Source organism: Leptopilina heterotoma, unplaced genomic scaffold (genome assembly GCF_015476425.1).
Source record: "Leptopilina heterotoma isolate Lh14 unplaced genomic scaffold, ASM1547642v1 Lhet_14, whole genome shotgun sequence".
NCBI classification, from domain to species: domain Eukaryota; kingdom Metazoa; phylum Arthropoda; class Insecta; order Hymenoptera; family Figitidae; genus Leptopilina; species Leptopilina heterotoma.
In genome coordinates, this window is record NW_025110859.1 from 3,345,738 (window position 1) to 3,358,531 (window position 12,794).

Here is a 12,794-nt window from a genome sequence, read left to right on the forward strand (position 1 = left end):
AAGTTATTGATGTTTTCGAATAATTTTACAATTAAAGAAATTTGCAAATAAATGTATTTTTTGAGTATCTAATAATTTTTGGAGTGAATTAAAATATTCTTTAGGGTCAGGGAAAAAGTGAAAATTTTGTTTGGAAATCAGGGAAAAGTCAGGGAAAAATAAAATTAAATATTTGTTGCAACCCTGATTAAATGAAATTAAAATTTTTTATATTAATTTATTAATATTTTAATAGACACATCAATATTAGAAAATTGTTTCGTTATTGAATATAGAATTAGAACAGATCAAAGAAAATAAAAATTCGAATTTTATTTTCTTTATATTATATTTTATTTTTCTCTTCGAAAAAATTGAAATAATTCGGGGAATAAAATATCAGGAATTTACGAAATTTATTCCAATTTTATTTTCTTCATTGCATTTTATTTTTCTCTTTAAGAAAATTGAAATAAGTTGAATAGTAAAATATTAAGAAATTACGAAATATAAATAAAATTTTCAATTTTTATTTCCTCTTTAAAAAAATTTATTTTCATTCTCTTAAAAAAAAAAAATTGAAAATAATTTTGGAAAATAAAATATTAAGCATTATGAAATATAAATGAAATTAATTCGAATTTTATTCTTCTCTTCGAAAAAATTGAAATAATTTGGGAAATAAAATAGGTCTAACGAAATAATAACAATTTATTCGAATAAATTATTTTATATTCGAATTTTATTTCCTTTATTATTCTCTTTAAAATCTTTAAAATTTTATTTTTCATTCTCTTTAAAGAAAATTGAAATATGAAAATTGAAATTTGGGAAATAAAATATTATATTACGAAAAAAAAGAAGAAGAATTAGAAAATTCCAATTAATGAAATTTTTCTATCAAACTAAGTGAGTTAATTAGGAATTTTTTTGTTTTAAATCTTCCAGTGATGTGTAACTTTTATTTATTTATTCCTCCCTTTTTTTATACCGAAATAAAAATATTTGATCGTTAATTTTTTTTCTGTAGGTATATAACAACAAAATCATTAATTGAAAACTGTTTATTTTTTCAGTCTCAGTAATGTTGTACAGCAAAGTGAAATAAAATTATAGTACACAATCTATAATTGTTAGAATTCAGTTTCTACCTCTGCACTAGAATGTAAATAAAAATTACAAAACATTTTTTCTTAACTTATCAAATACCAATATTGACGTAAAAAAATAATATTTTTCACAGTAATTAATTTTCCAGAGTATAAAAAAAAATTGTAAAAAATAATCGAATTAATTTTTATTATAATTAATTAAATAAAACAATCGGGACTTATACATATCGATTAAATGTTGCTCGCTACAAATTTTTTTTTTTTTTCATTTTCTAAATTACTTTCTTTTTCTTTATAATATTTCTGATCTAATGATATATATGTGTACTCATTTCGTATGCAAATATAAAAGTTTGACAATATAGTAATTTTACAACAATAAGTAATAAACCGTTATACATTAAAAACACTCGTAAATAATATTAATTACCAAAAAAAAAGCTTATTCTTAAATCTAAAGCTATCTGGTATTTTTGTAATATAAATTGGAAATATTCCATTTGCAATTTTATTAAATTTTTTAATATATTGTATTTAACCATATTTTGTATTTCCTTTTTTTTTGAAAAATTTAATTGTACGGATTTTCTGGATATATTTCCTTTTATATCACGTTATCTTATTTTACTTTTTAATATATTTTGTACTAATGCGTTTCAAAATACTTGACTTAATTCTAGTTAAAATTAGAATAATAATTCAAAACAAACAAAAATTATTTTTATGCAAAAAATTTCCTTAAAATCAGTAGAAAAAAAACTAGTTTAAAAAAAAGTTAAATTAAATTTTTAAAAAAAATTAACATTTCGTCAATCGTAGAAAAATAATTAATAATTAATAATTAATACTGAAACAAATTCGTATACAAATTATAAAGCTTTGTAAATAGTAAATCGAAGTTTCTATTTTAATATCGATTACATTACATATATTTTTTTTTCTTAAATATTTACGGATAATTTTTATAATTAGTAGAAAAAAAATTGGAAAACTGTGTATAACAATTTATAATTAAATATCGTTAAAAAGTGTAAAATTACTTGAATACTATTTAATTGGTGTTGAATTTAATATTTCTCGCGGAATTTACTTATGAGTGAAAGTCTACATTAAAAATGGTAAAATTGGAATTTTTCTTTCTCAATAACTAGAATATTATTTTTAAATATATTTGGAAGTAGCAATTAGCTTTCGGTACATTTTTCAAAATATAAGTATAATAGGCTATATGTCTATCACTAATTAATCTCTTTATGAGCTTGAGTATAATATATTTTACAGGTCACACTTGTTTGAACGCTTAACACGAAAACTCCTATATTTATCCTATAATGAGGCTAAATAAATAAATAAACCCGAATTTCTACTCAATTAAAATTTTGATTGTTAAATTTAAATTTCTTAAATTAAATTTATAAATTAAATTTGCAAATTACTTGGATTTCAAATTGTTTGATTCAAACACACGATTAAATAATAAAATATGACACAAGACATTGTTTTCTAACAACAAATTCTAGATTCTATTTTTTTCCTGTAGATTTAATACTGCTATCTTAAATTATGAATTGGCACATATAAAATAATCTATCAATAACTTTTCTCAGGAAAGTAAAAAAAAAATTATTTTCATTCGTAAAATTATTAAAAATAGAATAAATTCTAATTTTTCCAAACTAAACAATATTGGAATGACAAAGTTAGATTCGAGCTTAAAAAAAAAAATCTTGGATAAAATAGTATTTAAAGTTTATAACAGTCTTAAAAATTATTTGTCAATAATGGTAAAATAAATTCTGACAAAATCCCTGTAAGATGAAGACTCGTATACATGCTTAAAATATTGATTTGTAAATGAAATTTACAAATCCTGAATTTTATCGATTGTTTAACATTTCGATATCGTAATAAATTAGCTTTAAAAAAAAAAATTTTGGTTCTTATTAAGTACATTCAGAGAATTAGAAAATAAAATATACCTTCTTCACGAATGTTGATCATAGTGTGGAGAATTTTGTTGCTCATCTACAATTTTCAAGTGAATGAGTAAAATCATGTAAAATTTAGAAGAGATGTTGATTTTGAAACTTGATCTTCCACACAGGTGACTGTTTCTTCATATTTCTTTTGAATCGATGTCAGAGATCCGCTATTAAAACAAAACACTGAATTATTTCTAAAAAATTAAAATTGAAATCAGAAGCAATAAATAGTGATCATAAATTAATTACTCGCGGAATATAAATTCAGTGAAGTACTTATTTAATTATATTTAATAATCTATCACAGATTCTTTGATTTTAATAATAGTTTCAAAAATAGTCAATATTATTTACAGTTCGTGCTTTTCGGCTTTGAACTTGGTGAAAATTTAATATATTTTCCTAAATGCAAATCCCTTTCTTTCTCTCTTTGAAAATTAGTTGTTTAAATACAAATATTTAATTTTTAACACAATTACTATGTATTGAAACTTTTTCTTGTCTAAAAAAAGTGATTTCTAAGGAAAAATCTGTTTTCTAAAAAAAAGTTTTTCTAATAAGTTTTGATTTCTAAAAAAAGTTTTTCTAAAAAGTTATGATTTCTAATATTCATTTTCCTGAAATTTGTGAAATTCTACAATTTTGATAAAAGTTAGAAAATTGTTAAAAAGTTGAGATTAGGAAATAGAAATTATTTTACATATTTCCTGCTTCTCAATCACAATATTCTGTTCACAAAATTATGAGTTTCTTTTTGAAAAAGAAGAAAAATTTTTATAAATTCCTATTTCTTATCACAATTTTTTTAACAAAATTCTGTTCTTCTTTGAAAAAAAAAGAAATAATAATTTGCATCATTTTTATACCGAAACTTTCAAAATCAATATATTTATAAAACATTATTTTAAAAAAATTTAAATATCATTAGGAAAAAATCCCTTTAATTTATATTTGTTAATTACGATTTTTAACTAGATTATTTAAAAATTTCCATAATTTCTATTTTCTTTTTTACAATTTTTTAACAAAATCTCAAGTATTTTTTTTTAAGAATTAAAAAATTTTCATAAATTTTATTTTTTAATAATATTTACAAATTATTTCATAAATTATTATTCAATGATTTTCATAAATAATAACATTTTTTACAGGTATTCAATTATTTTCATAAATACATAATAAAACTCATCGCAGACTTTCAATTATTTTTAATTTTTAATACAATTTTAATGAAATTCCTCGAAAAATGTAATTATTCTTAAAAATTTTATTAAAATTCGGCAAAGAAATTCAATTACTATAAAAAATTTTGCTATAATTTATTTATATTACAATTTAAGTATTATTTTCAATAGATTTTGAATTAAATTTCTTCAAAAAATTGAATTAGTTTCATAAATAATGAAATTCTTTGTAACAATAAAATTTTTTTCAAAATAATATTTCATAAAATTCTTCGTAGAAATTTAATTAATTTCATAAATTTGGAAAAATTCAATTATTTTCAATGTCTACTATTTTAATAAAATTTCACAAAAAAATTCAATTATAAAAAAAAAATTTTTAATAAAATTCGTTTCAAGAATTTAATTATTTCCAAAAGTATTATAATTCTTTGCAAAAATTCAATTATGTTAAAAAATTTACAAAAATTCTTGTCAAAATTTCAATTATCTTTATAAAAAAAATAATTCCTATTCAAAATTCAATTATTTTCAAAAATTATAATAAAATTTTTGGCAGAATTTCAATTATTTTTAATACAATTTTCATCAAATTTCTCGAAAAATGATAATTATCCTTAAAAATTTTATTAAAATTTTTCAACAGAATTAAATAACTTAAAAATTTTGTTGAAGAAATTCTGTGTGAAAATTCAATTTTAAGAAACATTTAATTATTTATTTTTGTAGTCAAATAATTGAATACTTGTAGAATTTTCTAATAAATATGTTTTAATTAAGAATTATGTAGAATTAATTCTTTTTAATTATTTAAAGTTTTTAATTTCTAATATATTTTATTGAGGAATGTCAGAATAATCGAAATTTCATAAAATTAAATTGTAAACAAAAGAATTTGAAAATTGTCAAAGAATTTTTTCAAAAATTATTAAAACAAAAATTGACCTAAAGAAGAATTTTAGTTGAAAATTCTAGAAATGAATAATCGTAATGATGAAAATAATTTTTGAAAATTTTAATTTCTATAAAAAAGTAATAATGATTTAATATTTATTTAAAAATAAAGTTATTGATATTTTGGAATAATTTTCGTATTAAAAACCTGGAAAAAATCCATTTTTTAACCTGGAAAACCTGGAAAAGTCAGGGAATTTGAAAAGAGCAAAAGCGTGGCAATCCTGATATTGTTAGAAAAAAAATTTGAAAATTACCTTTATTAGAAAAAGAAATTTTTAGAAAATGACTTTTATTAGAAGATAGAAAATTAGAAAATCACCTTCATTAGAAAAAAGATTTTTAGAAAATTACCATTATTAGAAAAAAAGTTTTAGAAATTATAAATAATTGGAAAAACTGTATCCCAACCATTTTTTTTATCAAAAATATTCAATTTGATTTGAAAAATATCTTCGGTTGTTGATCTTCATTGTTGTATCGACACCAACACGATAGGTTGGCTCCTTTTAAATCTTGAAATTGCTTATAAAATTTTCGATACTCTTTATGTGTATTTATAGATGTAAGTAGTTAATTTAAATATATTTTATTTAAATTAAAATAGTAATTAAAAAATTCGAAGAAAAGAAAAATTTTAGCAAAGAAAAAATTTAACGAAAAAAATATCCTCTAAGTAAATTGCTGATTTACCTTTGTTGAATAAACTCAAACCATTTTCATGAATTCCTCCTTGAAGATATCTTTTCTTAAACGGTAGTAACTGCTGAACAAATTGTTCCAAATCAAATGAAATATTTGATTTTACTTCTTTTAAATAACTCCGAATATATGACTTTTTATAATGTGATGACGATGTACTAGAAACTTCATTTTGCTCATTCATATCGTTACTGTCAAAAAATTCTTCATTTTCTTCAAAATCTTCACTGATGTCAATTTTATTTTCCATAAATTCTCTCTCACTGTCATTTAATTCTTCGATTTTTTTCAAAAAAAGAAGATTTGGATTTATTCCTTGATCGGTGGAATAAAAAAATTTATCCGGCGAACTTGAAACTTCGTTCAAATCATTTTTATTATCGATGTCAATTTTATTTTCCTCAAATTCTTTACATTCTTCTGCTTTCTTTAGATTAAGATTTGAACATATTCCTTGATCATTGGAAGAAAAGAATTTATTCAACGAACTTGAAACTTCATTCATATCATTTTTGTCACCGATTTCTACAAATTCTGCACTCTCTTTTGTGTTCTTTAGAAGATTGGGATTTATTTCCTGCTCTGTGGAATAAAAGAATTTGAGTGAACTTGAAACTTGATTCATATTATTTTTATCATTTTCTGTTTTATCAGTAATTTTTTCAGTTTTCTTTAAAAAATTCACGTCGGAAGGAAAAAATTTACTTGAGGAATAATTTAAAATTTCTCTCAATAATAAATTTTTTTCAAATAATTGATTTTCATTTATTAGATTTGATGGTTCGCCGAAAAATTGTTCATTGGAAATTTCTTCTTGGAATGTTTTATATGAATCAGTTTCAATGCACGATGTAGATTCTGAGAGATAATCTTCGAATGTTGTTGATCTCCAAAAATCGTTAAAATCATTCTTTTCAAGTTCAGGAACAAGTACACTAGAATTAAAATGATCACAGACTGAATTTACAAATGTTGTACTACTGTCAACAACATCATGATGGGAATCACTAGATTTTTCATTATAACTATCGTTAATTAAGATCGTGCTCGCATTAACAAGATCTGAATTAATTTCATTAGAATTATTGAAGGTAACATCAGATTTTTGGTGAATATTCTCACTATTATTATCGTCAATCATTTCGCAATTTTCATTACTACTTGTATCTTTCTCTGATATCTTTATCCGCTTTGTGATTGATTGTGATTTTTTGGATTTATTCTTTAAATTTGTCTTTTGTATTTTGATTTCATTCAACCACTGCGGTCTCTTTATTAGCCTTTGCTTCTTTGTAATTTCCTTTAAATCGACATTATCACTTGTTAAATCAATGCATATTGATCTTTTTATTGGCTTTTCTTTATTGGTGATAATTTCTTTTATTTCATCATTATCATTTGTTAAATCAATTAATAGTAATTGATTCTTTTTTAATTTTGGCACTGTACGTTTCATTTTTTTCTTCACTGGTGATAATTTTTCTTCGAGGGAATTTTTCACGTCAAACTGTAAATTTTGAATGTTTTTTTTTCTATTATAAATTTTCAATTGAAAATAGAAACAAAAAGTGAAATACATACCTTTTCGACATCACAAAATGAATGAATTTTCTCCTCGAGTTCCAAAAAGTCATTGCATATCTTTTGCAAACCAACCAAACTGTACTTCATTAGCCACCATGTGGCATTCATGTGTCCATTTGGAGATTTTGAAATAATGTTCAATAATTCCAAATCCATTTGTGGCATTAGAAAGCCCAACTTTTGTTGGGCCATGTTTTTAATTTTTAACTGCTCATCTGAATTGTCAACAATTCTTTCCCATAATTTAAATGCCAGTAAATATCGGATGTAGGTAAAATCTTTTATTGACTCTTCGGTATTTTCGAAATTCGACAGGAATTTTCTAAAATCAAAATATATTTCGTAATTTATTATTTAATTAATACTAATAATTATAAATACACTAGCAAATGATATGCGCGCCAGCGCGCGGAACGCGGTGTTCCATTTATTATTATTATTTTGTAAATTAATAAATTTTATATTTTCAAGAATAAACATTAATTTTTGAATGATTACAGATTTAAAATTTAAAGAATTAACTCATTAAGTACATTAAATAATATTAAATATTCTTGTTTATTATTATTCAAAAATTTTAATAAAATTTTTCGCAAGAATTTCATATTTCTCATAAATAATAAAATTCTTTAGAGCAATTCAATTATTTTCAATGCAATTTTAATAAAATTTCTCGAAAGAATACAATTATTTTTAAAAATATTAATTAAATTCGATAAATTACAAGAATTTTAATATAAATTAAATTATTTTCAACAATTTTGATGAAATTCTTTTAAAAAAATCTTTATTTTCAAAATTTTTAATAAAATTCTTTCAAAAAATTCAATTATTTTCAAAAATTTAGATAAAATTCATCGAAACAATTCAATTCTTTTAATAAATTGTAAAATCCTCCGTAAGAATTTAATTATTTTCATAAATAATAAAATTCTTTGCAAGAATTAAAATATTTCCATTAATAATAAAATTCTACAAAGGAATTAAATTTTTTTCATAAATAATAAAATTCTACAAAGGAATTAAATTTATTTTCATAAATAATAAAATGTTTCGGAAAAATTTAATTATTTTCAATACAATTTTAATAAAATTTCTCGAAAGAATACAAATAAAAATATTATTTAAAATCAATTATTTTAAAGAGTTTTACTAAAAATTCAATTATTTTTGTAAATTGTAAAATTCTTTTGAGAAATTCAATTATTTTCAATACAATTTTAATAAAATTTCTAGGAAAAAATTCAATTATATTCAAGATAATTTTAATCAAATTTCTCTAACAGGTTGAATTATTTTTATAAATTGTTATAAAATTTTTCTATACAATTCAATTGTTTTAAAAGTTTTTAATAAAATTCTTTGTAAATTTCAATTATTTTCAATTTTTTTTTATATTACAAGAATTCGATGCTTTTCAGTAGATACATCGACAATTTAATTATTTCTGAAAATAATTGAATTCTTGAATAGGATTTTATTAAAACATTTTTAAATAATTGAATCCCTGCGAAAAAATTTATTATTTCTACAAATAATTGAATTTTTGCGAAATTTAAAAAAATAAGTGGATTTTTTTTAGAAGAATTTTATTAAAATTGTATATAAAATAATTGAATTCCTGTGAAAAGTTTACTATTTATTAATGTTTTTGAACTCTTTCGAAGAATTTAAAAAAAAATGTTTAATAATAACTTAATTTTCCTAGGAATTCAATTAAAATTGTATTTTTAAAATAATTGAATTCCAGCGAAAATTTCATTATTTATGAAAATAATTCAATTCTTGAATTGAATTTTATTAAAAGTTTTTTAAATAATTGAACTCCTATAAAAAATTCAATTATTTTAAAAAATAATTGAATTTTCTCGGAGAATTTTCACAAGATTTTTAAAAATAATTAAAATTTTCGAAAAAAAAGCAATTAAAATTGTATTGCAAATAAGTGAAATCCTGATAAGAATTTTATTATTTATATAAAAGTAATTGAATTTTTTACGAAGATTTTTACTGTTTATAAATTGACTTTTTGTAAAGAATTTTAATAAAAATCTTTCCAAGAATTAAATTATTTTCAATACAATTTTAATTACATTTTCTCGAAAGAATTATTCAATTATTGAAAAAATATTTATCAGGGTTGCTACAAAATTTTAATTTTGTTTTTCCCTGACTTTTCCCTGATTTCCAGATAAAATTTTCACTTTTTCCCTGAACCTGAAGAACATAAAAACTTCTTTTTTAAATAAATATTTAATTATTAAATCGACCATTCCGAGTCTTCGATTCGGAGTAATCGATTTCCTCATGTTTTATAATAAATTTAAGATAACAGAGTGATAAAATTATTATTTTATATCATAAAAATATTGTAACTATAAATTCAAATTTTCAAAAGATTTTAATTTTAGCCCTTTTCAAAAATCAATTATTTTCAAAAGTTCACGCTATAATGCTTTTAATATTGAATTATAATTTAAAAATTTTAATGAAATTCATTTTTTAATTAATTTTTATTAGAAAATTTCCCGAGAACTCAATTATTTAAATGCAAAAATAAATAATTTATTCAATCATTGCATATTTCTTAAAATTGAATTTTTATTGAAGAAGTTTATCAAAATTTTTAATAATAATTAAATTCTTTCGGCGAATTTAAAAAAAATTGTATAAGAATAAATGCAATTTTCTATCATTTTATTTAAAATTGTATGAAAATAATTGAATTCTTTCAAAGAATTTTATTAACAAATTTTTTAAAGAATTGAATTCCTGTGAAGAATTTTATTTGTGAAAATAATTGAATTCCGGAAAAAAAATGAAATTAATTAATTTTTTGTGAAGAATTTTATTCAAATTATTTTAAATAATTGAATTTTTCAGAATTTTTAAAAGCTTTTAAAAATAATAAAATTTTATCTAGAAATTTCATTAAAAAATTGAATATAATTGAAATTTGACAAAGAACAAAAATTTTTTTTTAAATAATTGAATTCCTGTGAAAATGATTATTTTTTGAGAAGAATTGAATTTTTGGGAAGAATTTTATTATAATTATTTAAATAATTGATTTGCTTCGAAGAATTTTATTTTTTACGAAAATAATTGAATTGTTTCGAAGAAACAAAAATTAAAACAAAAAAAAGTTTATCACTTTCAAAAGTAATTGAATTTCTGTAATCAGTTGTTCTTAAAATTTCTATTTAAATTTATTAAAAATTGATATTTTCTAAAATTTAAAATTTAAACCTTTGAAGTTCATCTATTTATGAAGATTGTAAACGCAACTCTTTTGAAATCCAATTAATTTTGAAATTTTTAAGTAAAATTATTGATTAAATAATTTCTAAATAATAATTTTCTGATAGTTCTTCAAGAATGAAGTTATTTAAAAAGAAATTATTGTCAAAAATAGAAAAAATTGAAGGGTTTGTATTAGAATTCTTGTCAATTTAATAGTTTTTGAGGCAAACAAAAAAGGCACCAAAATTCAAAATTTTCTTATAAATTCTAAAAATTAAATTTTTTCCAGTACTTTTAATAAAAATCCCTGACTTTTCCCTGAATTCCTTGACTTGTGGCAATCCTGATTGATAAAATTCTTGAAATGAATTCAATTATTTTCAAATTTTTTTTATAAATACTTCACAAGAATTCAATGATTTTCAGTACATTAATTTAAAAAATTTTTAAATTTTTTAAAAAGTTAGGAAGCAAAAAAGTAAACTGCAACTAACTTCAAACTGCGAACAAATTACAGGAATAACAACGATTATTTAATATAAATTATTAATATAGAAGAAGATAGAAGATAATTTAAATAATTAAATAAATATATAATTGAAATAACTTACGCGAATATAGGACAATAAAGTTTCTTTAATTCTTCCGTCTCATATTTGCCCTTTAGTAGAATTTTGAAAATATGCTCCTCTGAGTTATCTAAAGTTATTGAAAATAATTTCCATCGATTAAAATTTATTTCAATGAAGTAAAAAATTCTTGTAAAAAGTTAATATTACCTAAATAGAGACATAGAGCGGTGATGATATCAGAAGAATTAACAAGTTTGCAATTTATTTCAACTTGTAGATCTAAGTATACTTTAAGTATATCAGTCATTTTATTTAAATACAAATAACGATCGCTGACTGTCTAAAATATAAAAGAAGAAAGAGACTTGAATTATAAAATACAAATTTAAACACAAATATTAGAATATAATTTTTGTCAAAATATCACAATTTTAAAAAGTTAAATGATTCTATACCTCTTTATAGTTTCGCCAATAAAAATGGAAGAAATTTAAAGTCTTCTTGATATGATTTTTCAACATAACTGCTTTAACTTTATCATGAAAGCACGTGGAATATTCTCTAGAAATGATCCTGGCATAAATAATAATAATATTAGTAAAACATTTTCAAACATTTCATTTAAATTCAATATTAAATCAGTTTACTTAAAGATATTTACTCTTCATAAACATTGAGAAGATGACCAAATGAAGCATCATTATTTATATTTTCAGTAACTCCTTTTAAAAGAGAGGCGAATTTATCAAGCCATGTAAAATATTCATCTTCATCTGAATTATTCATAGTGTTACATTATTTTTTCAATCGTGCCTCGAGAACATAAAACCTGAAAAAAGTGAATTAAGTGACGTGAAAAATAATTTCAATTAACTAATTAAATTATAATTTCACTAAGATCTCTTACAATTCACAAACAGTTAAAGTATACGTTTAGTCTAAATAATTGAGAAAAATATGAAATATAATATCAATAATAAGGCTTTGAACGCCTTCTCTAATTTTGAGGTTAGAAAACTTAATGGCCAAAAACCTCAAAATTTGATTATACTTCGAAATTACATTATAATCACTAGATAAAAATCAAAGAAAGATATTTTAGAATAATTTATATTTTCTCCATACGTTTGCAATGATTACTTACGGGAAAATGTGTTTAGTTTGATTTGATTTTGAAAAAACTAAGTTTTTTTCAAGTGACTATTTTAACGGAGGAGCATTTTCTTATTGTCAGAAATATATGTAACGTAGTGTTAATTAAAAAAACCCGGGTCACCAGGGTTAATATTAGAATTTTTCTAACCTTAATATTATTAAAAAGTTTATTCTTAATTTAGTTGGAATAAATATAGTAAAACGAGTAAAACTTATTAAAGTGATAATAATGTCGAATTTAAATAGAAAAAAATATTGCAAAAATAAGTTGAAATTTTCTTTTTCTATCGTCGTCCCTGGATTAATGGGAAATATATATATGTGACG

The 12,794-nt window shown here is 20.7% G+C and overlaps 1 protein-coding gene across 2 annotated transcripts; it reads right to left on the bottom strand.

Moving 5' to 3' along the window:
• Positions 1-2,822: 2,822 nt before the first annotated feature.
• Positions 2,823-12,722, bottom strand: LOC122498035 (uncharacterized protein PFC0810c-like). 2 transcript variants are annotated; one of them, XM_043605529.1, is made up of 8 exons: positions 12,457-12,722; positions 11,974-12,141; positions 11,768-11,885; positions 11,520-11,652; positions 11,352-11,439; positions 7,495-7,819; positions 5,905-7,420; positions 2,823-3,240 (listed from the first exon to the last, which is right to left on the bottom strand). In XM_043605529.1, the coding sequence occupies exons 2-8, from the start codon at positions 12,096-12,098 to the stop codon at positions 3,230-3,232; spliced, it is 2,316 nt and encodes a 771-aa protein (XP_043461464.1). In that variant the 5' UTR covers positions 12,099-12,141; positions 12,457-12,722; the 3' UTR covers positions 2,823-3,229. The 2 variants fall into 2 exon arrangements, with proteins under 2 accessions (XP_043461464.1, XP_043461465.1); XM_043605530.1 differs by lacking the exon at positions 12,457-12,722 and adding an exon at positions 12,220-12,428.
• Between the last annotated feature and the right edge of the window lie 72 nt (positions 12,723-12,794).